Consider the following 27,916-nt stretch of genomic DNA (forward strand, 5'->3'; position numbering starts at 1 on the left):
ACCCTTTTCTCTTTGTAAACAGAATATATAGAATGTAATTTACCTTTTGGAGGAAAGGACTTTTCCTTCAGCTCGATCAATCAGTCAGTAAGCATTTATTAAGACATTGCCATGTGCCCAACATAGCGCTAAGTAAGCACTGGAGGTATAGAGAAGGGCCAACAATAAAGGCAGTGTCCTCCAAAGCTCACACTCTAATGGGGAAGTGATGTACACAAACAGGTATGTAGAAGATACCTAATAATAATATGATAGTTAACATTTATATAGGGCTCTAAGGTTTGCAAAGTGCTTTACAAATAGTATCTCATTTTGGATGGTCACCTGGGAGGAGAAGACAGCAGTTGGGGGAACTGGAAAAGGTCCCCTGCAGAAAGTGGCATTTGAGCTGAGTCTCAAACACTCGGTGACTTCCAGTGCTAAGATTCTATCCTTCAAAAAACAATTTATTCCAGGGCTCATTGTGAATATTATCTATTATTTGAGTCCGTCTTCATACAGTGATGCCAACAAGGACTATTAAAGCCTGAGGTATCAAGCTGCCTGCAACACTCCTGAAGGTGGCAGAACTTGATTAAAGTGTACTTGGAAATATTTAATGAAATAAATAAAAATACTATAGAACCTAGATAATGGAAATATGTGGTTTTCTATGTTAATAATGACCCTGCACAGATCCTTATTTGTGGCCATTTTTGTGGCCCCCATTTCTAGTTGAGTTTGACCCCACTGTTGAGTGCCAAGAGGTGTTTACACCCTTACCAGTCAACGGCCCCAGAGCTCTGGACTCTGATTATTCTGTCCTTTTCTATGTTAAAGGGCTTCAGGGTTTAGACAGACAGAAATATAGACTATAGATACTTTCATCTCTTCCCTCCCTAGCATTTGTCACTTCTCAGTGGCTGTACTTCTAATCTACTCTACACTGAAATTTAGGGTTGCCAGGGGAAACCAGAAAGTTGAGGTTGTTAAATCACTAACTTTAATTGGATGGCCTAAGGGTAACTCTACAAATCTCCTGTGGAGCAAATCGTAGAGGGTTTGTGATGGCTGTTACTCCATGCTCTAAGGCTTTTTTCAGGGTTCCAGACTCTGTTCTAGACAGCTGAAGGGGCTCAGAATCCCTACACCTGTCAAGCTGAGACTTCCTGCCTAAGTGGGCATCCGTGTTCCTGTCCTCCTCCCTGCCCCCACTTTGTTTAGACAAGCTCTGCTTTCTAAGTTGGCTGACTGTTTCCTCATAGGTCAGTTTGGCCATCCATTTAGTCATTTATCATGGCTCTTTTTGAACTTCTGTACTTTCCTGGTCATGAGGTAATTGTCCAGCAATTATGCACAGTTACAAGAAGTGGCAATTCATTTGGAGAAATGTTATTTCTCATCCCCATAGACTGACCTTACCTCTGGATATCAAAAGCTTCCCCAGACACCGCATAAGGCTTCAAGTGAGTCAATAGAAGATCACAGGCTTGGCTGATTAAGGGAATCACCTGGAAAAGAAGAAAATCAAGTATAATTAAGCACTCTGGACGGTGAATGGACCTAAATTAGCTACAAACGAAGAGGTCTGTAGTGCTCCCTACATTGACTGTTATTTTTAAGTATGTAATTGCCAAGCAAAATTCTTTCAGCAAAGACCTAATACAAGAAAGAAGGTTTTTCCTTCCTTCTTCCTTCCATTTCTTCCTTTTTTCTTCTCTTTTCACTTCTTTTTGATTCCTCAGTCTCTCTTTTCTTCTGGGATCTCTAAGGCCAGGACAGTGGAATGCAAGCTTTGGCAGATTCTGCCAGATTTAAGGATGGTGTTGGTCCACATGACATCCTAGGACCAACTTAGCTGAGTGCAGAGACCCATTAATGAAAAGTTGGGCACCAGGTGAGGATTTTTTTCATGAAACCCAGAAGGTAGCAGCTGGTTGTGGTGGTGCACACCTATAATCCTAGTTCTCGGAGAAGTTGAGGTTGGCAGATTTCTTGAGTTCTGGAGTTCTGAGCCATCGCGGGCTATGCCAATCATGTGTCCACATTAAGTTTGGCATCAATATGGTGAGCTCTTGGGAGCAGGGGGCCACCAGGTTGCATAAGAAGTGGTAAACCGGCCCAGGTTAGAAACTAAGAAGGTCAAAGCTCCAGTATCAATCTGTCCCTGAGTCATAGCCCCTGAACTTCCAACCTGGGCGAGATGGGGGAGATCCAGTCATTAAAAAGTAAAATAAAACAAAAACATGGAGTAACTATGATCTGCCTTGGTGGAGGGGCCACACCCATGCTTCTTTGAAGTATGCAACAAATTTGATAAACTTTTATTAAGTGCCAAATATACGTAAGCCACTGTGCTAAGTACCAGGGATACAAAACAAAGACAAAGATAAACAGTTCCTTCCTTCAAGGAAGTTCTATAATAATAGTTGCATATAATGACAATAAGTGATGACATAAACAATAGCAAGTAATTAAATTATGCATAATTATGATAGCAGTAGTAACATAATAGTAACAGCAACAAATGATGATGATAGCAATGATGATTTCAACAACCTCCATATATTGGGCTATTTTCTATGTGAACCACGTGGGAAAATGTGAGAATCACAGAAGTGATGATGGTGATGATGATGATGATAATGGAGTAATAGCAGGATAGGGACTTATTCCAGGATGGTTTCTATTTTTACTCCATGAAACAAGATCAGAAGAATGATTTCTCTCAAATAATAACAGCTTGTGTTTACATGGCATTTGAAGGTTTGTAAAGCACTTTAAATCACTCTCATTCACATAGATAGTGCATACATAGTATAGTACGTAGATAGTAAATACACAATAAATATGTGGCAATACAGAAACAATCTCAAGAGGGATTAAACACTGAGAAATGGGGTGGGAGGGAATTAGAAATGTGGGCGATGGCCTCTGGGCAGTGTTTTGAAGGAAGCTGGAGATGCTAGGAAGCAGAGTGAGGAGGGAGGGCATCGAGACATGAAGAGCACCTATGCCAAGGCACAGAGATAGAAGATGTGATGTCATGTATAGGGAAAAGCAAGGAGGGCCATTTGACGGGAGAACAGAGCATGTGCAAGAAGGAGCAATAGGAGATAAGAGTGGAAAGATAAGTGGGAATCATAGTGTGAAGAGCTTCCAATTGCAGGATGAGGATTTTGTATTTTGCCCTACAGGCAAAAGGGAGTTACTAAAGATTTTTGAGTAGGGAATTATCATGTTCAGTCTATATTTTAGGAGTATTCATTTAGTAGTTGTGTAGAGGATGGATTGGTAAGGAGAAGGCTTGGAGTCAGGAGGATTAATTCAATTTAAAAAGCATTGATTAAGTGCCTGCTACATAGTCAATAAACTACATAAAATAAACTACAAAAACAAACTATAATAAACTAAAAAATGTAGTCAATAAACTTTTGTTAAGTGTCTACTATGTGTAAGGGACACCATGTTGGGGGGGGACTGGGTGGTGCAATGGATAGAGCACCAGGCCTGGAGTCAAGAGGACCTGAGTTCAAATCCTGCCTCAGACACTTACTGGCTGTGTGACCCTGGGCAAGTCTCTTAACCCTGTTTGCCTCAGTTTTCTCATCTGTAAAATGAGCTGGAGAAGGAAATAGCAAACCACTCCAGTATCTTTGCCAAGAAAACCCCAAGTGGGATCATGAAGAGTCAGTCACAACTAAAAAATGGCTGAATAACAATAACATGTGCCAGGCACTGTGCTAAGCATTTATTAAGAACTTGCCATGTGTCAAGCACAGTGCTAAGCACTGGAGGTACAGAGAAAGGCCAAAAAAAAGTCCTTGCCCTCAAGATGATTACAATCCAATGGGGGCAGACAACAGGCAAAAAGAAAGCTGAAAAGCTGTACTAGATGCTGGGGATAGAGAGACAAAAATAAACAGTTCCTGCCCTCAAGAAGCTTCCATTCTTTGGGGGTAAAACAACATGGATCACATAAGTAAATGCAAAATATACACCAAGGAGATGCAAAATAGTTTGTTCTGTGGTGGGATGGGGAAAACCAGCAACTGAATAGAATCAGAAATGATCTCAGGTAAGAGACAACCTTTAAGTCTGTGAAACAGAGGTGGAGAAGGAATACATCCAGACAGAAAGTGAAATACTGTGTGTGAGGAACAGCAAATCAACCAGTTTGGCTGGAACGTAGAGTTTAGGAAGAGAAATAATGTAACAGAAGCCTGGGAAGGTGGACAATAGCCTAGAGCCTTCTTAAACTGTGGGTGGCATAACTGAATGTGGGGAATGTGGGGGTCGCACAAAATTTGGCAACAGTAAAAGGTTTCTGAATGCGCTATGACCAAAAATTAATTCAAAATCAAACTTACAATGAATCTGGGGTGTTTCGGGCAGCACTTGCCCATGTTGCAATGCACACCTTCATTCTGAACACACAACATGCCCACTTTGTACTGCACATCCGGTCATGCCACACAACGCTGATGAACGCTGCCAGAAAACCTCGGCTCAGATTCAAGACTAGTATTGCAGTGTTTTTACTGTATGTACAAAATCGTTGAATGAATTTTGGCTTGGGATTAGGACAGCATTTCCGACAATGTCTCAAGTGGCCCTAAACATACTTCTGCCGTTTTGTACTACGTATTTACGCAAAGCGGCCTTCTCAGCATTGACAATTATAAAACCAAAATATCGATTTACTCTGAAAAATGTTGAAGATGCTCTTCATCCTACAGTATCAAATATTCCACTAAGATTTAATTCCTTATGTAAAAATAAACAAGCACATTCATCTCATTATTATGTAAATTTGCTTTGGTCTTTAATAAATGATAAAATTATGCGTCTACCAAAGATTTGTTTTGAAATAAATTTCTTTATGATTCATTATCAGCAAATGTTTGATTTGTATGGTTATTTTATATACCTATATACCCAGGGGCATGGAAAAATTTCTTGGGTGAAAAGGGGTTGCAAGTAGAAAAAGTTTAAGAAGCCCTAGCCTAGAGCCCTATTGGGAAGAGATGTAAATGTATGTTGGAGTCCTAGTGATAGTGAGAGGTGATGAAGGCTTGAGGGGAGAGTCTTTCTGAGTGGGGACAGGAGGGTGAATATAAGGGACGCTGAGGCAGCTAGTTGACATTAGTAGATAGATCCCTAGGCTTGGAGTCAGGAGTCTGAGTTTAGACCTTGCCTAGACACTTAGTATTACCAGTTGTCATAAAGACAGCTATGTGGCACAGGCTCTGGGCCTGGAGTTAGGAAAACCTAAGTTCAAATCTGGATTCAAATACTTACTAAATTTGTCTCAATTTCCTCAATTTGTCATAAAGACAGCTATGTGGCACAGGCTCTGGGCCTGGAGTTAGGAAAACCTAAGTTCAAATCTGGATTCAAATACTTACTAAATTTGTCTCAATTTCCTCAATTTGTCAAATGAGGATTATAAGAGCACCTACCTCCCAGGGGTGATTAAAATGAGATAACTGTAAAATACTTAATGCAGTGGCTGGCACATAATAAATGCTTAATAATAATAAATTATAATAAATGCTTGTTTCCATTCTCTCCCTAAGGCAGGTCACCTAACTTTTCTCAGACTCAGTTTCCTCATTTGTAAAATGAAGATAATAGCACCTACCTCATAGGGTTGTTGTAAGAATAAAATGAGACAATATGTATAAAATACCTTTATAAACTGTAAATCACCATATTATTATTATTATTATTGAGGTAGGATTACAAGGCTCAGGAAATGATTAGATATGAGGGTAGTGACTGAGAGGGTAAAGACAAAGCTAACTCCAAGGCTGAAGTAATGAAAGTAATTTTTCCTATAATGAAAACATAATAAAACATCTAAAAATTCATCAACATCTAAAATCTGTACTGAATTGGAATTCAAATCCAACAAACATTTATTATTTATTAAGTGCTTATTAAGGCACTAGACAAAATCTAATTAGGCCCTGCCCTCAAGAAGCTTACATTCTCTTAGAGGAAGATAAGAGGAGGTGCTCCGTGTGTGTGTGTGTGTAAAATGTACAACATGAGTAAATGCAAGTTAAATGGAAGAGAGAGTACCACCGGCTAAGGTGATCAAGAGAGAGTCTTTATGGAGGAGGTGGTGCCCGAATTTGAGTTTGAGAGGTAGATTCAAGGAGGTAATGAATTCTGGACAACTGCAAATAGATGGAGTGTTGAATTTTAGGGACAGTTGATCATCCAGTTTAGATGTAACATAGAGATTTTCAACAGGAAATAGTGTCAAATGAGGGTGGGAAAGTAGAACAAGATTGTGGAGGGCTTTAAGGTAAGGCTGAGGAACTTGTATTTTATCTTAGATGCAAGGCAGGATACCAATGACAAGGGTTTACTGTAGCCACTACATATTGGTGCCTTAGAGCCATGTCTCAGAAACTAGCAAATGCTCCAAATCTGAGCTTGATTTATTGTTTTGTCAATTTTCTAGACTTAAAAAGTGGTGGAGAAAATGTTAAAACTACAGATTAAACTTAAAAGTGTGATGTGAGCCCATATTTTTACCCCCCACTAACTGGTAGTTAAATATTTACCAGCACATCATCACCACTCATGGATTTTAAGTGAGGGATTGACATGATACAACCCAAGCCTAAACTTTCGTCAGCTGCATAGAGCAGTGGTATCGACTCACATAGAAACAGGGACCACTAAACTGTTCATAAGGATCCTTGCAGGAGCGCATTGATGCAAAAAACCACACATTAACATTATCTATGCTCTATTGCATTTTATTTATTTTGTTAAATATCTAAATATTTCCCAATTACATTTTAATCTGGTTTGGGCTATGCTTGGGGCTTCACCACATGCTGCCACTGCACTGTCTTTGACATCTGTGCTATAGAGTGTGGTTGGGAGAGGAGAGAGACCAGAAGTAGAGAAACCTATCAGACAACTAATAGAGTAGTCTAGGTGAGAGATGATAAAGACCTGAACTTGGTTAGCAGCCATGTGAGTGGAGAGAAGGGGACACATTCAAACGATGTTGTAGAGACAGAATTGAGAAGACTTTGAGGAAGAGTGAAGAGCAAAGGCAGAATCCGGGGTTACGTCTAGGAGAATGATGGTATTCTCAAAAGAGGTAGAAAAAGTATGGAAAGTAATAGGGAAAGTTTATGAGCTCCATATCAGCTGCCAGTTTCTACTTTAACCTACATAAATCCCATGGAATTATGTAAAAAGCAGAAAGAAGGAAGGATTTGGGGAAAGTACCGTACACTTTGATGGGTGGAGGGTGGAGAGAGAAAGGAACAAGCATTTATTAAGCTCCTAATATGTGACAGGCTATGCTAAATATGGTAAATGCTTTGGAGGTATGATCTCGTTTAATCAATGGATTCATTATGAGTCATGATGCGAGTCCTCTTCCTACACTGTAATGCAAATCACAGCCCATTAGGTAAAATGTAAGTTCCCCAGTGCCTAGCAGAGTGCCAGGAACACAATAGGTATATAATATATGCTTGTTGATTGATTCACCAATGCTTTTTCTTCCTCCTCTGTGATTCTGGTCATGTTTCTTCCATAAACCTTCCATAAATCTATCCAATGTAGTCTCTCCTCCGGTTCTTTTAATATTTAATGGACACCAGTGTGACACTCAGGCCGACAGTCTATTTTTATCTCTGGATCTTGCTACATCCACTTCCTTATGTGGTCATGCATGTCGTGAATAGTATCTTTTATGCCACTTCTCATCTCTAAGTTCTTTTTGGCAATACTCCGGCTCCTATTTACACCCATTGTGAGTCTTTGTTTGCCCTTTGGGTCACCTTCAATTTTAGTTCATCAGAGATCATGCTGTGACCGTGATTTGTAGCTGTTGAGCATTGCCAGGAGAATATGAATGTAGCCCAGGGTTACTCAGACTTAGAATCACAGAGCCTTTGGATGCTCAGGCTGTCCCTTTAATGGGATCACAGATACTCTGGAAGACTTTCCTAGGAGGATAGAGAATCCTTGGGCTTAGATTATTAATGGACAGTCTGAAAAGTTTTTCAGGAGAGCTCCGTTTATCTTGTGGCTGCAGTGTGTTGTGGGGTGCCAGATAGGGGAGGGGGAGAGACAAGCAGATGAATGCCTGGATCAGCAGGTGAAAGGAGACAAAGATAAATGCAGGCCATGAGCTATCTAGCACTGGCCAGGGGTGGTGAGCCTGTAACCTCGAGGCCTCATGTGGCCCTCTAGGTGCTCAAGTGAGGCGCTTTGACTGAATCCAAACTTCACAAAACAAATCCCGCTAATAAAAGGATTTGTTTTGTAAAACTTGACTCAGTCAAAAGGCCTTACCCAAGCACCTAGAAGAACATATGTGACCTCGAGACCATGGGTTCCCCATCCCTGGCGGAGACCAAACAGCAACCGTGACAATTGGTGAGAGCCAACTCTAGGTCATCCCTCTCCTTTTTTCTGATTTCCCTGAACACAAAGATGATTCTGGCTCTGAGGCCCAATGCAGCCTATACTTTGCTCAAATGTTTGTTTTTATTTATTGGTACTATTAATAAATTACATGCCCATTAATAATGAGTTTTGTCTAAGTCTATACATTTGTGTTTTGAGACAAAGAAGGGAAACTAATCCAGTGGAGAAGAGATTTTCTGGGTTTACCCCAGGGTGGTACTAATCTGATAAAAGAGAGAGTTTTTAAATTTTTTACAATTTTGGAGAAAATTGCAGACAATATCTATTAGATTGCCTTTGAACCCAGTAAGACAATATTTATAAGGAAATAAGTCATTTGCAGACTGAAGGGTGGTAGTGGTGGTGGGGTGGTATGTTTGTTGTTGTGTGCACTATTTTTACCATCACATGACCACATATCACAGGACTCTAAATTAGTGTTTGTTTTTTTAAATTTAAAAGATAGGCTTTAGAAGTTTGGGATTACTGAAAACAAATTTCCCATATGAAACCCGATCAATTCTCTTTCTTTTTCTACTCAATTCTGGGCCCATTTTATCGTTCATCTGCAATGCTTGTCCGTGATATATAACCTACCAATGTGCTAACAATGGGCTATCTATACAATTGCATCTACCTGCTTCTGTGATGACCAATAAAACAGATAAAGATCCTGTTCAGTAAATATTGAAATTCATTAAATGCTTTATCTAAAACCTGCACTAGGTTTAGCAAATAATCTATTCTGGTTATAGACTACACAAACACAGACTGTGGTCTTTATCTCTAAAATCTGCCCTGGTCCCAACTGCACACATTTCCCTTCTCTGTGGCCTATGGAATCTCAGAGTCTGAAAGGACTTCAGAGATCAATCATCTATCTACTCAAAGCTCCTATCCAATTGGGAGACTCCCCTCTATGAAATCTCTGGCAGATGCTCATCTAGTCTTTGCTTGGATATTTCTAGAGATGGAATGCTCCCAGTTTCAAGAGGCAGCTTCTATCGTTTCTGGGTAGCTCTGTTCCCTTCCAAAATGCCAAGGGCAGTAATAGGCAAATACCCTTAGAGCAGTTAGCTTGGATTTATGGAGCCTCGTAGCTAGAATCCCATGACTTTTTTCCTCCTGGCCTTTGTATTTGGACATGACTGGAAGGCTATCCAAAAGGAGATGAATTTTTTTTTTTAGCTATGTCAGTTTATTCAGACCATGTTTAAAGTGTGGAGACAGTATGACCTGGTCATTATAAAACTCAGTGGAACTCTTGCTTTCTGTGAATAGAACGTTGGCAAATCATGAATGGCTTTGGTTCTAGTTTAGTCCAAAAATTGCTCTCATGGACTCCCTGTCATTCACTTTTTCTTCTTTTGCTGTCAGACTTCTAAAGAGTGAGCACTTTGTGGTAATCAGGCATCTGCTCTGACCACCCAGCTAAAGTGATTCTCTCCAAAGTCACTTGCAAAATCTTAGGTCAGTATTTCTCTTCCATTGAGTTCTCTTTAGCATTTGATTATCACTTCTTTTTTTTAATTTTAAAAAATATTTTCTACTGCCTTAGCTTTCACTACTCTGCACTGTTCCTTCTGTGCCTCTTTGATCCCTCCTTAGCTGTACCTTCCCTTGGCTTTTCTTTCTCCTCTCATCTCCTAAATGTGGATGTCCCCCTATGTTCTGTTCTTGGGCCTCTTCTCTCTCTAAAGCAAGAGTTCTTAACTGGGGGGTCCACGTACCCCCAACTCACTGCGAATAGATTTCAGGTGGTTCATGAACTTGGATGGGAAAAGTTTACATTTTTGTTTTCACTAATCTTTGGTTTCCTTTCAAACCTATGTATTTTATTTTATGCATTTAAAAACCTGATTCTGAGAAAGAGTCCACAGGTTTCACCAGACTGCAAAGGGGTCCATTACACAAAAAGTGTAAGAACTCCTGCTCTAAACTTTTACCCTTGAAAAATGTATCACTTACCACGACTTCAGTTATTGGCAGTGTGTTCATGACTTTCAAACTTATATTTCCAGCTCTAATCTCTCTCTCAAACTCCAGATTGACATCTCCAACTACCTGCCAGAAATAGAACACGAGTTCTTTTCCCCACTTCCCACCCTGCTGACCCCACCTCAAACTCAACATGGCCAAACTGAACTCATCATTTTTCAAAGAAACTGCTCCACCTACAGAATACCCATTTTCTGTTAAAAGCATGATCATCTGCCCAGATACTCAGTTGGGTTCCTAACCAAAGAATCATCTTTGACATTTCCCCCTCAGTATCTTAGGAGTATGGAATTACTGGTTTAGAACAGACTTTCAAGAGTCTGTAGTCCAACCTGACCAAGAATCTGCCCATGCCAATTCACTTCTCTTGAGAAGCCTTCCCTGTCTCCACCAGTTGAGATCCTATCCATCCTTCAATCCTTCCTCCAGGGGTCAAGCAACAATTGCACGAAGCCTTCCTTCTCCCTCAAAAGTGGGGTCTCTCTTATTTGTACTTCAGGGCTATCTAAAGTCTCATATCACTTTTTATCTCTTACGCATTCTGCCTTGTATTATGATTATTTTCACACATACGCATTCTCTTTTGTTAATTTATGAGCTGTTTGGCAGCAGGTTACGTCTTATTCATCTGGACCTTCTTATACACGGTGCCCTGTACAGACAGATTTTGTATGTACTAGGCACTCAATAAATGTTGGACTACAAATGTGCACATTATAATCAAGTGAGCTCTCCCCCATTCTCTATACATGGAATTAATTGCTTTTTTAAAAATTAAGCACATGAATTTACATCATAGCTGTTAAATGCAATCTCATTGATTTTAGTTTAGTATTCTAGTCTGTCAGTATAATTTTAAATATTGAGTTTATCATCCTTCCTGATTTCTGTCATCTGCAGATTTGAAAAGCACGCTTTTTACGTCTTTATCCAAGTCTGTTTAAAATCATTATAAAAAATATTCCTCCTCTGAAGTCCTCTTTGATGGATGATCATGGGTGGTAGTTGTTGGGCCAGAGTGGGGAGCAGTCCCCTTCATGAAACTTAGTTCATAGTAGGCTTTTAATCTTCCGGCCATTTGTCTTATAGGGGTCATGCCACCCTTCTGCATTCACCCTTAGTGAAGTCCTTGTCCATCTACCCTGTGCTTGTGGCTTTTCTTTACTTTTTTTTTTTGGAGGCAATTGGGGTTAAGTGACTTGCTCAGGGTCACACAGCTAGTAAATGCCTGAGGTCACGTTTGAACTCTGGTCCTCGTGATATCAGGATCAGCTCTCTATCCCCTGGGCCACCTAACTGTCCCTGCTTGCGGCTTTTCAAAATCTGAGAGTATGATTTGCAATCACACTGATTTCATCAGATGCCTTTCTTTTCTCTGTTCTTCCTGTTTGGTATCATTAGTAATTACAGTCATCATTTATATTGGATCATCTGTATAGAGCTCCGAGGGCCTTCAGAGGAAATCTAGTCCAACACCCTCAGCCCAGGGAGGTCAACTATCTTCTTCCTGTCCCAAAGGAGGTAAATATTAGAGTGGAGTTTGAACTCAGGTCCTCTCCTTCCAGGGCCAGTACCGTTTCCATCGTACCACACTGAATCGCTTGGAGTCTCTCAAACCTCGTTAGCCACATTCTCCCTTTGACATCTTATAAAAAGTCACCACAATTGTGCTGAGTCACCCAGAAAAAGGAAAAAAAGAATTATGCAGCCCAACACTCAATTCATAGGATCATATTACCTAGGACTGAAAGGAACCTCCTAAATTATCTGTCCCATCTCTCTAATTTTACAGATGGGAAAGTGAGGCCGCTAAAGCTTAAATAAAGGCCTTGTTCCAGGTCACACAGGTAGGGTCAGAGTTGGATCTGAGCCCCCATTCTGTGGCTCCAGAGTTAGTCCTCGGTCCACCAGGGTACACTGCCTTCCTAACTTGCCCCAAAGCACATAAAGGATACCCTTTGTCATAGCTTCCTTAGCTATAAAATAAGGATATTAGTTAGACCAGATGATCTCTCAAATCCCTTTCAGCTGTTATAATTTCAAGTCACAGGCCTCATTCTCACCTACAGTTGTTTTGGGCCCATGGGCCAAAAAAACAATTAGCCTAGAGCAACAGAGAGTTGTAGGGATGGTTCCATTACATGTCAGAGCCCATCACATTCTCCTGGAATCTCTGACTTCAAAAGAACAAATTGGCCTAGAGGATGTAATTCCGAACAAAAAACCCATGTGATAATTGTAGCTTGTGTGTGTATGGTATCTTGTACATTTCAAAGTCTTTTCACATTAATTATCTCTTTTGATCTTTACCAGATCCCAGTGAGGTAGGCAGGGAAAGCGTTATCATCCCCACATCATGGATGATGAAGCCAAGGCACAGAAGGGTTCGGGGTCACACAGCTAGTAAGTGTCTGAGGTGAGATTTGAACTCAGGTCTTCCTCGCTCTAAGTCTAAGGCTTCATCTACTACACCATGCATACATACCCTTTGTCTTAAAAAAAAACACATTTGTTTTTCTGACTGCCACTTAATGGTATATGATATTTGATGTAGTGTGCTTCTAACCACTGCCCAAACCCAAAATAGCAAGTTCCAAGTGCAAAATTAGCTGACCCCTGAAAATCTATGGAATGGGTTACCCACTTGGCTCTGAGGAAGGCGTGCTCCTTGTGTATGAGTGGGAAAACAGCCTTCTCCATGTTGCCAAAATTGACTGGCCCACCACCTCGTTTTGCATGACTCATGAACTAAGAATGGTACCATTCTTGGTGTGGGCTGGATTTGGCCCACAGGCTATAGTTTGCAGACCCCTCCAGTGTAGAATCTAGATTCTAGGTGATCCCTCTGGTGACTCTCAGGGCAATGAGTCTATGAGCATTGCTCATAAAATGATTAGCGTATGTTTTCATATTTTATCCTATTGAGTGTGAGACACCTTCACAGATGGTTATGGCCTACGTATTTTAAATAATTTAAATAATTAAATTGAAGTAATTCCATTCTGACAGAATATAAGCTCCTTGAGGTTAGGGACTATTTTGTTTTTGCCTATGTTTTCCCCAAACCACACCTAGTGCCTAGCATAAAGTAGGCCTGTAATTTTTATCAACTGACTAATTTTAAAAGCAAGTATATAATCAATAACAATGGATTCGATATCTATTATTTGCATCGTGCTTTAGTTTGCAAAGTGCTTCAGTATACGTTATCCCATATGATATTGACAATGGTTGTTGTCCTTCATTCCCAAAGAGAATCAAAATGACCACACTGTGTTGGGGTCAAGGCACAATATGTCTGTCTGTGACTGATCAGACTAATACAAGCTCAGAGGGCTCTACCACAGGTCGGGCACAGATCGTCCACATGAACATTTGGGGTGGATTCTTTGCGCATGTCAGATTTCCTTAAGTGACAGTAGTTCTGCTTTGCTCATAGAGCAAATGATGAGGGCATGCCATGCTGGGTGGTCCTATGACAGTGTCTCCCATGTGATTGATTCCAAAGTTCTTCAGAAAGAGTGTCCTTGTATCACTTATTAACAATACTCCTTTGAAGTCAGATAAGGAGACAGAGACTTGGAGGGGTGAGAGACTGCAGGTCATACAGCTAATAAATATCAGAGGCAAGATTAGAATCCAGATCTAACCAGCATTCTTGCTGTTACCCTTTGAAAAATTCGAAGCCAAAAGAAGTTGGATACTCAGTGCAAACAAGATTCAAGGATTTTGCTTTTTGGTTTTGTCTTTATTTTTAACTTTGGCTTGTTTGGGAAAAAAGAAACTAAACTCTTGAACCCTCAGTTGAAGATCAATAGATAGTATTTCCTTTAAGCTAAGGAAAAACTGAATTCCTTCCTTCTATAAGAGCATTTGTTGAAGAAGCACCAAAGGAATGTTGTTGTTTTTTTAATCCAAACTTCTATGCAAAATTTGCTGTCAGGTCAGTAACCACTGTGGCCATCAACATGTTGAACCATTCTGATGACACAGAAGTGCTTGTCAGGCATCGTGACCAATCAGCATTCACCGTGAGGAGGCGGTGACAGCTGGTGTTGCTAAGCAACAACCCCCCCCCCACACACACACAGTTGGGTACCGTTAGATAGATGTGCTGCTCTCACCAGTGGCCAGGCAGAACACAAAAGCTTTTGCCAGTGAAAAACCAAATTATAACCCAGACCTGGGTCCATCACACCCCCAACGCAGAAAGGAGTATATTTCCTTTTAAATGCAAATAGAAAAGGAAGATTTTAACTAGAGCTTAAACAGTCCATCATTATACTGATTTTAATTAGGAGATTGGGTGTCAGTGGAATACAACTTTGTCACAGGATAATGGTCTCTTGCTGGTAGATAAATGCAGGGACACTTCTAGAAAATGGGCGTCTGGTCAGGCAGAGACAATGTATTTTTGGACTCTGAAGTATTTATTACCCCGACCACACTTGGTTATAATGACTTTCATTTTTATTGGTCTGAAGGATTGAGAAATAAAACTAAATATTAAAAATAGACTGCTGAAGGCTGGCATAGCCTGGAGAAAGCTCCTGGCAGTAATGTTCTTGGAAAATGGCTCTCCACTTTGAGAACATTCAATGCTTTAATCCGAAGAGCTTCACTATGAAAATTTAAAGGCCAAACCACACTGTGTGAATGCCTGTAATTCTGTGAATGCTCCACAATCCAAATGGCCAGAGCCATGCAAATCATGCAGGGCAACTTAAAAAGACATTCCAAGAAATGTGGCAGAATTCAGCCATTCACAAGGAAGATCTGTCTTCTCCAAGTTAGGTGACGACTAGAGGGGAATGAAAACCCGCATCCTCTCCAGTCCAACCCAATCCAAAATTCAAAAAGCACTTATTAATTGTCTAGTACATTTCAAGGAACTATGCTAGGTACTCAGGATATAAGGACAACTCCCCCTCTTCTCCACAAGAGCTCCTGCCCTCAAGGAGTTTACATGGGATGGGGAGGATGGAAATATATGCGTGTGTGTGTGTGTGTGTGTGTGTGTGCACGTGCACGTGTATGTATGTGTATGTATATATCCTCTTTCTGAGATTCATTCTCATTGGCTGAACCTTTGTAATATGAAACATTTGGATGGAAAGTAAATAATTAAATGGCAGACCTTCATTGTTACCACAACGGATTTCAACCTTGAAACATATTGGTGTATGTATGTGTGTGTATATGCATATATAAGAATATGCACATATATTATTATATATATGGTGTTCTAAAAGTCTTAGTGTAGTTTTAAGCTATTAAAGTGATATATGTGCCCACATATACACATACATATGTGTGTACTCAGGTATGTATATATACGCACATATATATGGGGGTGTGCATATCTATATCTGTCTATCTATCGACTTACCTACCTATCAATGACCTCCTAATTAGTCTCCCTTCTCCCTACTTCCCTTCACATACATATGTGTGTGTGTGTATAAACACACATATATGTTGTTGTTCAGTTGTTTCAGTCTTGTCTGACTGACCCCATTTGGAGTTTTCTTGGCAAAGACACTGGAGTGGTTTGCCATTTCCTTTTGCAGTTCATTTGACAGATGAGGAAACTGAGGAAAACAGGGTTAAGAAACTTGCCCAGGGTCACATAGCTAGTAAGTGAGGCCAGATTTGAACTCAGTTCTTCCTGACTCCAGACCTGGTGCTCTATCCATTGGGTCACCTAGTTGCCTGTATATGTGTGTGCATATATATATATATATATATATACACATACATATATACACACACATATGTATGTATGGATGTACATACACACATTTACATATATACATTTGTGGGTAGGGCTATATGGGTGGATAGATCTGGACCTGTGGTTTCATTGGTACAGGGAATTCCCAGTGAAGAAATTCCCTTTACCAATGCATATTCGCAACAGTTTTTAAACATATAATTTTTGAGTGACTTAGATCACTTAGAAGTCAATCAAGTAGTTTGTCCAGGGTCACAAAGACAGTGTGTATATAAGAGGAGGGACTCGAACTCAGGTCTTTCTGATTGAGAAGCTAGCTCTCTTTCTACCACATGACACTGCCCCTTATGTGAGTACATTTGCATGTATACACACACACACACACACACACACACACACACACGCAGACATAGGCAGCTAGGTGGAGCATTGGACAGAGTTCTAGATCTGGTATCAGGAAGACCTGAGTTGGAATCCAGTATCAGACACTTGCTAGCTTTGTGACCCTGGGCAAGTCACTTAACCTGTCTGCCTTAGTTTCCTCATCTATAAAATAGGGATGATAATAGCTACATCATAAGGTTGTTTGTGAAGATTAAATTAAATATTTTTATAAAGCACTTTACAAACCTTAAAACACTATATGAAGTATTTATAGAGCACTATATGGTGCCTATATAAAGCATGACCCAAAAGCCTTAGTGAATTTTAAGCTGCTAAAGTTTAAAACTGCTAAGATTTTTGGTTCTCTCTCTCTCTCTCTCTCTCTCTCTCTCTCTCTCTCTCTCTCTCTCTCTCTCTCTTTCTCTCACCCTTTCTCTTCTCTCATTTCTCTCACCTTTCTCTGTCTGCCCCCCCAAAATGTGCATATATACACACACATACAAGCATATATATATATATATCATATGAAACCCTTATATACAACATGGACACCCCTGATTGTTGTAAATCAATTAATGGACCTACAAGCCTTTGCAGAACTCCTGCTGTGTGCTAGGCAATGTCTCATGGTTCAGCAACTTCTGACTGCACAGATCCCTGACTTCTGATACAGGCATACCTGAGAGAATCAAGGCCAGGTAGAGCGGGTAGCGTCAAGAGCAATGCCATCTCCTACCTTGTGACAGATTTGTTTCTGTTGAATCCCTCTGTATACTTGGTGTGTATGTGTGTGAGTATTCACATGCCCAGTCTCTAGTCACATGTTTGAAAGCCTTGAGGCTGGAATCTTAAAGTGATTTGCCACTTGATGCAGTGATGAAAGATGGATACAATTTTCCAAGAAGTTTTGGGCAGCAGATGCTGCTACATTTTCTATGTCTTACCTCATCCAGCCTCTTTGAACTGAAAGCAGGAGTCAGCACACTTCTGACCTCTTCCCATCTCTTGTTCCTCAAAAACAGGATGCTGTCAGCAACTGGCTTGGTCTCCATCCCTGACATCTGGTCAAAAGGGACAAGCAAAAGGGTTCTGAGTAAAGCCAAAGCAGTCTATCTTTGCTCCAAGATGAGTTTATTATAAATGTCAAGGTTAAAGCCCATCAATGATCCACAAATTAGTAGACTGTGCTTGGGCAGAGACAGAGGAATGATCTAAGGGCTTGCTGTAAATGAGGCTCAAGATACATGAGTGAGGGCTAATGGGGTGATCACTGCTGGCTCTGATTCCAACCCTGTTGCAGTGTGCCCTTGATCACAGAAAATAAATCCTTTGTGGAGTGCCTTACTCCATTTAGAAAAGATTGATTGAGAGAGCCTCCTTTGAAGCTAGAGACCAGCAGGGCAAATATCTCCTTAGCTTGGCTTTTAACTTCTATAGTTTGGACAGTGGGCTGCCCTTTCCTTGGATTTACAAGCTCAGGACAAGAATGGATTGACAAGTGTGTCTGGATCCAACAAGGAGCAGACACAGATTGGGGGGGGGGTCAATGTTAGTGGGTGAAATGGGTCCAGTAAGTTTCAAGTATTGACAGGTTGTTCAGTTGTCTTCTCCCATTCAACCCAGAGGAGTTTGTTCATTTCTGAAAGCAACATTAGCCACTGGTACTAGGGAAGAGGGTTTGGGTTAATAGACTCAGATCTGCCTTTCCTCTTGCCCTGGGATATTGGGGAGGTAGGGTTGTTGGGAACTTTTCAGTCCAATGGTTTATCTTCAGATAAGCAATAATATTAACTTTTCCTTTTAACTGTTAAGTTCTTCTGCCTAACGTAAACCCAAGATTGAATATTTGGTGTAACTATGTTTCGTGGATTATTAGGGGGATAGTTGGAAGGAGTGAAATAAACCCTCAATGAGGAGTTCTGTTTTAAGTTCTGGCTTCAATTTTGTGTGACTTTGGGCAAGTCATTTCATCTTTAATTCAATTCCTTAAACCTTAAGTATCTACATTAGGATCTGCAAGGCAGGGTGACTAAACTCTGGGGATACAGTGACTAAAGGAAAAGCAGTTATTGCCATAAGGACCTTAAATTCTAAATAAGGTGAGCATGGAGAGAGCACTCAAGGGTCAGGGACTCTTTTTTGGTATTTATTTAGTATTTAATTTTCCCCCAGTTACATGTAAAAACAATTTTCAACATTTGTTTTTAAAACTTTGAGTTCCAAATTCTCTCCCTTCCTCCCTCTCTACCCCACCTTACTGAGAAGGCAAGCAATTCCTTCCATATAGATTATATAAGTGTAGTCATGCAAAACATATCCATAATAGTCATGTTGTGAAAGAAAACATAAACAAAAAAACTTCAAGAAAAATAAAATAAAAAAGTAAGCTTCAATCTGTATTCAGACACTATCAGTTCCTTCTCTGAGGATGGATAGCATTTTTCCTCATAAGTCCTTCAGAGATGTCATGGATCATTGTGTTGGTGAGAATAGCTAAGTCATTCACAGCTGATCATCTTACAATATTGCTGTTACTTTGTGCCTAGTACGTTTCACTTTCCATCAATCCATGCAAGTCTTTCTAGGTTTTTCTGAGAGCATCCTGCTCATCATTTCTTATACTACAATAGTATTCCATCATAACTAAGTACCACAACTTGTTCAGCCATTCCCCAACTGATGGGCATACCCTCAATTTCTAATTCTTTACCTCTAGAAAACAGCTGCTGTGAATACTTTTGTACATATAGGTCCTTTTCCTTTTTGTTTTTTATCTCTTTTGTGATACAGACCCAGTATTGCTAGGTCAAAGGGTATGCATGGTTTTATAGCCCTTTGGGCATATTTTCAAATTGCTGTATAAAATGGTTTAATCAGTTCACAACTCTGCCAACAGTACATTAATGTCTCATCTTCCCCACATCCTCTCCAACATTTGTCATTTACCTTTTCTATCCTATTAGCCAATCTAATAGGTATGAGGTAGTACCTCAGAATTGTTTTATTTGCATTTCTCCAATCAATAGTGAAAATATTTTTTCATATGGCTACAGATAGCTTCAATTACTTCATCTGAAAACTGATTTTATCTTTTGATCATTTATCAATTGGGCAATGGCTCTTATTTTTATAAATTTGACCCAGTTTTGTATATGTTAGAGAAATGAGGCCTTCATCAGAGAAACTTGCTTCAGATTTTTTTTCACGGTTACTATTGCCTGCTGTATTTCCCTCCATCCTATTCCCCCTACCCCTGTTTATTCTATTCTCTCGCTTCTTTCACCCTATCCCTCCTCAAAAGTGTTTTTCTTCTGACTACCCTTTCCCCCAATCTGCCCTCCCTTCTATCACCCAACACTCTTATCACCCTTCTCTTATTTCCTTCCCCTTCTACTTTCCTGGAGGGTAAGATAGATTTCTATACCCCATTGCCTGTTTATCTTATTTCCTCTTTGAGCCAATTCTGATGAGAGTAAGGTTCATCCACTCTCCCTCACCTTACCCCTTCCCCTCAATTGTCAAAGCTTTTTCTTGCCTCATTTATGTGAGATAATTTACCCCAGTCTACCTCTCCCTTTATCCTCCCAGTACATTCCTCTCTCACACATTAATTTTATTTTGTAGATATCATCCCTTCATATTCAATTCACACCTGTGTCCTTTGTCTATATATGCTCCTTCTAAGTACCCTAATAAAGAGAAAGATCTTATGAATTACAAATATCATCTTCCCATGTATGAATGTGCACAGTTTAACCTTATTAAGTTGCTTATGATTTCCCTTTCTTATTTACCTTTTTATGCTTTTCTTGAATCTTGTATTTGAAAATCAAATTTTCTATTCAGCTCTGGTCTTTCCATCTACAATGCTTTAAAGTCCTTCCTCATTGAATATCCATTTTCCCCTCAAAGGATTATACTCAGTTTTGCTGGGTAGGTGATTCTTGGTTGTAATCCTAGCTCCTTTGCCCTCCAGAATATCATATTCTAAGCCCTCTGACCCTTTAATGTAGAAGCTGCTAAACCTTGTGTTATGCTGACTATGGCTCCACAATACTTGAATTGTTTTTTTGTAGCTGCTTGCAATATTTTCTCCTTGACCTGGGAACTCTGGAATTTGGCTATAATATTCCTGGCAGTTTTCATTTTGGGATCTCATTTGGGAGGTGATTGATATATTTTTACAATTTCTATTTTACCCTCTCATTCTAGAATATTAGAGCAGTTTCCCCTGATAATTTCTTGAAAGATGATATCTAGGCTCTTTTTTTGATCATGGTTTTCAGGTAGTCCAATAATTTTTGGATTATTTCTCCTGGATCTATTTTTCAGGTTAGTTGTTTTTCCAATGGGATATTTCACATTGTCTTCTATTTTTTTTCATTCTTTTGGCTTTGTTTTATTGCTTCTTGGTTTCTCATAAAGTCATTAGCTTCCATTTGCTCCATTCTAATTTTTAAGGAATTATTTTCTTTAGTGAGCTTTGGCCCTACTTTTCCATCTGTCCAATTCTGCTTTTTAAGGCATTCTTCTCCTCATCGGCTTTTTGGACCTCTTTTACCATTTGGTCTAGTCTGTTTTTTAAGGTGTTATTTTCTTCAGTATTTTTGTGTGTCTCCTTCCCCAAACTGTTGACTCTTTTCTCAGGATTTTCTTGCATCACTCTCTTTTCTTTTCCCATTTTTTCCTCTACCTCTCTTATTTGATTTTCAAAATCCTTTTTGAGCTCTTCCATGGCCTGAGACCAATTCACATTATTCTTGAAGGCTTTGGATGTAGGATCTTTGACTTTGCTATCTTCTTCCCAGTATGTGTTTTGATCTTCCTTGTCACCGTGGTAACTTTCTATAGTCAGCGTTTTTTTCCATTGTTTGCTCATTTTCCCAACTTATTACTTGACTTTTAACTTTTTGTTAAAGTAGGGCTCTGCTTCCAGGGTGGAGGGTGCATTGTCCCAAGCTTCAGGGGTTTTGTGCAGCTGTTTTCAGATTGTAGGGGCTTTCAGTTCTTCCAAGGTGGTTTGATTTAAGGAGAGGTGTTTTCTATTCTCCTGGCTGGTGCTCTGGTCTATGAGTGACCCCAAGCACTCTTTTCTGCCCTGGAACTATGAAAAGGGTGCCCCACCCCCTCCCTTGCTGCGGCAAGCTCTGCTATGTTAGTGTCCCTCCTTGCCCTGGGAGTACCATTCAGGGCTCAGACTCGGACCTGAGATTTGAACTTGAGTGATTGTAAAAATGGTGGTACCCTCCAGAGAAATGGGAGAGTTTCAAGGAAGAGGAAGCTTTTGGGTGTATAATGGGGAAACATAAACAGGGCTATTGTGAGAAAAACTAGCACTTTAAGGTTTGGTGAAATGCTTTACAAATATTTACAAATATTATTTCATGTTATCCTCATGACAATCCTGAGACCCATTTTACAGATGAGGAAGCTGAGGTAGACAGGTTAAGTGACTTACCCAGGATCACAAACTAGTGTCTGAGTGAGGATGTGAACTTAAGTTTTCCTGACTCCAGGTCCAGCACTCTAATGAGATGTAGATAGATAGATAGAAAGACAGACATGTAGACAGACAGATATAGATAGATGAGTGTATGTGTGTGTGTATCATATACACATACATATATATATATAATCACTTTAGAAATATGTGCCTAATTATTTTATCCCCAAAATAGAACTTTTCCTTTAAATTTGTGATTTTTAAAAAAGTTTCCTTAACTCTAAAAGTCATTTGATTTCTCTTTTGTACCTTTCGTCCTCCTTCACTGTGCCCCCACTCTACCCCAAGGAAGCACACATTTGTTCAATTCAGTAGATTGCACTATAGATGGCTTGTGAGGTCCCTGTAGCTCTCAGTCTGTGATCGCGGGGATCCCTGTAGTTAACTTTGCACAGCTGGCAGTTATTCTGGGGTCCATTTCATCTGTATAACTTTTCTTGTCTTTTCCAAAGCAGTTGGTCTGTGCTGTGTCAGGATTTTCCTTTGAATATTGTTTCAGGGATCAGAAGGCTTGGGTTGTAGCTGTGACCTGGCTTGTGGATATGTATTAGGCCTCAAACAGGCCACTTCTGACTGGACCTTGGCTTTGTCTTCCATCTCTAATTTTATTTCTGTGAGACTAATGTGTATGGTTATTGAGCTGTTGACATGTTGCTCTTCAATTTCCATCAGTCTCATTTTCCTTCCTATAAGTTTATTCTTAATTTTACGTGGGTCACCCACCTTTTCCATGGACCATGGGAAAAAAGACAAATCAACACTCCGTAGAGAGCTTGAGTGACAGGGCCATAAAGCGATCGAAGGATGAGGTATGAAATGGGATTGTGGGGGGAATCCACCTCTCCTGATATTTACAACAAATATTTAGGCAAGAGGCTTGATAATTGAGCCAAAGGGGGTACAAAGACTTCACTGTTTATCTAGTACTGGAAAATGGTCACATTCGGGGGTGGGGGAGAGGCCCTTGAGTCACTCCTGTGTTTCAGATGGCCAGTGTAGATAGCATTTTCAATATATTCATCCAGCATCTCTCTTCACTGGAAACCCCATTGGTCTACTATACCTCACTACCAGACCCTCCTTGCTAATCTCTGATATATAGGAGATAACGAGAGCAAACTGGGCCATCAGCCAATACATTCTCTGAATGAACGATTCTGATTTCATCATCTGCCATGAAGTGCCTAGGAATGATTTTATTTTTTTAATTTGAAAACAGTGGGTTCCAGTTACACTTTACTGTTCTATTTCATTTATTTTAATTAATGATTTGAGAATATATAGATATATCCATCACATGTGATATTTGACAGCTTAGGCCAATATTTTTGCTTCAGAGGAAGGAACAACCTTGGATAACTTCCCTAACCAATGAGATGCTGTAGTAAATAGGAGTCACTGACATTACTTCTCAGGAAATTATGCCCTTAGGGTCTGGTGGCCTCTGGCTCTATGGTTTGGCGTGGCTAGAAATGTTTATGAAAAAACCCAGCTAAAATCTGGGGATCTTCTTTAGTCCCTAGAATTGATGATGTCTGGGGCAATGGATTGTCTCCTGAGCTATGCAATTGGGGAAATAGAATGACTTGTCTATGCCAATGATTTCATACTTGGCATATATTTTGTATTTATTTGTATATGTACAACCCCCACTCCTGTCCAAGCCTGGGATGGTTTTCTAAGGGACACCCCTGAGGCTTTGAGTGCTTATAGGTGGCGGAGGAGATTCCCAATTGGCTAAGAGAACCTGCATAAGTACGGAAGAGACTTTTTGGCTTTTACAGTCATAGTGGGGGTGGGGAGGAGGAAGCAGGTAGGTAGACGGTACAGTAGAAAGAGTGCCCAGTCTGAAGTCAGAAGACTCATTCTCCTGAGTTCAAATCTGGCCTCACACATCGCCTACCTGTGTGACCCTGGGCAAGTCAACCCAGTTTGCCTTACTTTCCTCATCTGTAAAATGAGCTGGAGAAGGAAATGGCAAACGCCTGCTGTAGGTTTGCCAAGAAAACCTCAGATGGGGTTGTGAAGAATCAGACATGACTGAAAGGACTGAACAACAAGGGAGAGAAAAGGAATTCCAGAGAGAGGCAAGCCAGAACTTTTGAATGGAACGTGGGACATCTCTCCAGAGCCCCAGAAATATGGGGAAGCTGGCTTCGAACATATCTCTAGATTTCTAGCACCTGAAGCTAAGAGGAGACACTTCATTCACCCCCATCATTGTTTCTCCTTAGTTGAACTGAAATCTTATGTTGCCACAGAAGATCTCATTTACTCTTGTATTCATCTTTCTACTCTAACCTGCAAAAAAATCTCCAATTGCCATTTATTGCTTACTTTGATAAAGAGGTTGACTAGGTATTGGTGATTGTCTTTTGTGTGATCAGTTTGGTGGGAAGGAGAAAAGCTGATGAGAAGATACTTGGTATTATCTATCCCTTTACAGCAACCATAGAAAGTAGGTTTTACAGTTATCCCTTCCATATTTCGGACATTAGGGGGTTGGTGCCCCTATAATCTGGAAAATCCGTGTAAATTTTTTGGCTTTCCCTTTGTACTAGAGAAGACATCTGAATTTTTCTTTTTCTTTTATAGGGTGTTTACAGTACCTTATTTTAAATTTGGGTTGATAATATACAATACCACACACATATTTTATGCATTTCTGAGTTTCTCAACTTTTTCTGCGTCGCCTGCTGGCCTTCGCATGACATCTGTAGCTTCCACAAAACTCTCCCCAAATTCCCATTTAATTTCTTATGCTGACCTGCGATATATCGAAACCTTGTTAGGAAAAGTCATGCTGTGGGAGGGATAACTGTATTCTGAACCCAAGTCAGAATATCATATTTCTTTATTTGAGGTGTGGTAGCTAGATGGAATTCTAACTCAACATCCATCTCCAAGATAGGAAAGTGAAGGAATAATCACAGCAGCCAAGGCTGGGTTGGATCTTGCCTGCTTCTCTTCATCTGGGCTTTTGAAAGTACAACCACAGCCCTCCGCCAACTCTCCACAAAGGTGGAAATCGCAATCTTCCTTTGGAGATTTCCTTCCTTTGGATAGGGCTTTCCAATCACACCTCAGCCATCTATCCATGCAACACTCAGGCCTGGCATCCACATCTTTATTACATGTGGGTTCAAGAGTAAGTCCAGAGTATAATTGTATATATGTTGTACATGTTGCTTTGCCCTAATAGAATGTAAGCTCCCTGAGGGCTCAGACTCCTGTTTTTGTATTCCTAGCTCCTGGCACAATTCATGGCTCATAGTAGAGGAATTAAAAACTGATTGTTTAATTGAGTTGAATCCCCAAAATTATAATTAAAGCTCATAGGTAAATTAGGGGGTCAATATAGGAAAATTTATTTACTACATAAGGATAGACTCCGGACCTGTGATTTCATTGGAATAGGGAAACTCCCTCTAACAATGCAAATCGGCACCTTTTCTCCAACTTGTAGTTTTAGAGAGTTGCCTAAAGCAGAGGTGTCAAATACTCAGCCAAATGGCCCACAACATTCTCAGCCTGAATCAAATTAGAATATAACTGGGAAATATTTAACAAAATAAATAAAAATACAATAAGACAGATTGTGTTAATATGTGGTTTTCTAAGTCACTATGAGGCCCACAAGGCCCATAAGGATCCATTTCTCTTTGGGTTTCTCAACACCATCCCAGAGCCCTTTGAGATTAAGTGATGTTCTCGGGGTCTCAAAGCCAATATGTGCCAGAAGTAGGCCTTGAACCTCCATTTTCATGGTTCCAGGCCTAGCTTTCTTTACAGTACTCCATGTTGTTTATCAGTACAACAATAACAATACCATAAACAATATGGCACAACAATTATTTATAAAGCACTATAAAATGTGCAAAATATTGTGCTAGGAAGTGGTGGGAGGTAGAAAAATTACATAAAAAACCATCCCTTCCCCTCAAGGAGCATAGAGTCTACTAGGGATAAGGTTGCTAAGCAAAGATTGCTAAATATACAGTATTATCTAAGTGCATAACAAAATTACAGAAGTAAGTGCTGTGTAATATCTGAAGGCGAAGGCTATTAACTATCACAGAGAACCAGTCTCTCAGTCAGTCAACAAGCACTTACTACAATCTAGGCACTGTGCTAAGCTCTGGGTGTGCAAAGGAAAGCAAAAAAACCAAGCATTCTCTGCCCTCAAAGAGCTTATATCTAGGTGATACAAGACACATTCAGAGTAGATGAAAGAGAATCTCAGGAGGAATGGCACCAGCAGCTGGGGGACTGGGAAAATCTTCCTGCACCAAATGGGATTTGAGCTGAGTCTCCAGGGAAATCAGGGAAGCTAAAGGGCAGAGGTGAAGGGGAAAGAGCAGAACATTCCAGGAGTCAGGTACAGCATAGAGATGGAAGGTGGAGGATGTGTTTGAGAAACCACAGGGAAGTAGCCCGGCAGGGTGGAACCATAGAGTGCATAGAAGGGAATAAAGTATAATAAGAAGGCTATCAGGTAGCAAGGGGCAAGGTCATACATAATTTAAGATGCCAAACAAAGGACTGGAGTTAAGATGGAGAGCCAGGGGGTGATGTAGCCAGACCTACATTTTGGGAAGGGGAGGCAGCTAGGTGGCTCAGTGGATAGAGCACTGTGCATGGACTTAGCAAGACCTTAGTTCAAATCCAGCTCCAGACACTTACTAGCTGTGTGACCTTGGGCAAGTCACTTAACCTCTGTTTGCCTTAATCCACTGGAGAAGGAAGTGGAGAACCATTCTAGTATCTTTGCCAAGGAAACCCCAAATGGGTTGAATAACAACAAAACACTTAGGAAAATTGCTTCCTGGCATTTTCTCTGGCTGTCTCCCATGCCTGGAAATCTCTCCCTCTTCTACTCCCACAAGTGACCTCCCCAGCTTCCTTTAAATCCCAACTAAAATCCCATCTTCTATAGGAAGCCTTCCCCAACCCCTCTCAATTCTAGGACTTTTCCTCTCTCAATTATTTCATATCTATCCTGTATATAGCTTGCTTTGTATGTATTTGCTTGCCTGTTATATCCTTTATTCAATTGTAAGCTTCTTGAGGGCAGGGGTGGTCTTTTACCTCTTTTTGTATCCCCAGCTTTTAGCACAATGCGTAGCACATGTAATAAATGTTTGTTGACTGACTGAATGAATCTTGGCAGCTGAGTACAGGATGAATTGGAATAGGAAGAGATGGGAGATGGGGAGACCAGCCAGACAGCCAGTGCAGCAGTCCAGTTGAGAGATGTTGGGGGCCCCAAGTCAGTGATAATTCCTCTTTGTTGTGTCCACATCTGGAGTATTGTTTTCAGTTCTGAGTACCATGCTTTAGGAAAGACATTTATATGGTGGAGAGTGTCCAGAAGAGGACAACCAGAGAAGACAAAGGACCTCAAGTCCATACCACATGGAGATCAGTCGAAGGAAATGGAAATTCTTATCCCAGAGAAGGGAAGGCTAGACATCTTTAAGTACTTGAAAGGCTGTCATGCAGAAAAGGAATAAGATTTGTTCTATTTGGCCCCAGAGGGCAGAACTAAGTGTGGAAAATTGCAAATAAGGAAATAAAGGTCTGGTTTATGGAAAAGCTACTTAACAATCAAAGCCACCCAAAAGTGGAATGGGATGCCTGAGGAACTAGTGGGTTCCTTCCCACTGGTGATTTTCAAGCAAAGTCTGGATGACCACCTCTGGGGTTCATGGCAGTGGGCATTTTTTTGAGGACGTGGATTGGTTTATAGCAGATAGATGCTGAGGTTCTGTCTAACTGCAGTTTTGAAATTCTGTGAACCCAAAACTTTGATGCCAAATCCTACCACACTTCTCTTCATATTTATATCATCTACTTTACTGAGTTGT

General features: G+C 40.3%; 1 protein-coding gene across 1 annotated transcript in view; it reads right to left on the reverse strand.

Annotated features, from left to right (window-relative positions):
- Window positions 1-27,916, reverse strand: part of TBXAS1 (thromboxane A synthase 1) — a 226,723-nt gene that overhangs the window by 110,897 nt on the left and 87,910 nt on the right. The window contains exons 5-6 of the mRNA XM_036760055.1: window positions 17,491-17,607; window positions 1,402-1,490 (exon numbers count right to left, since the gene is read on the reverse strand). Coding sequence (XP_036615950.1) covers window positions 1,402-1,490; window positions 17,491-17,607 — 206 coding nt within the window. The remainder of the gene's footprint in view (window positions 1-1,401; window positions 1,491-17,490; window positions 17,608-27,916) is intronic.

This window comes from Trichosurus vulpecula, chromosome 5 (assembly GCF_011100635.1).
Source record: "Trichosurus vulpecula isolate mTriVul1 chromosome 5, mTriVul1.pri, whole genome shotgun sequence".
Lineage (NCBI taxonomy): Eukaryota > Metazoa > Chordata > Mammalia > Diprotodontia > Phalangeridae > Trichosurus > Trichosurus vulpecula.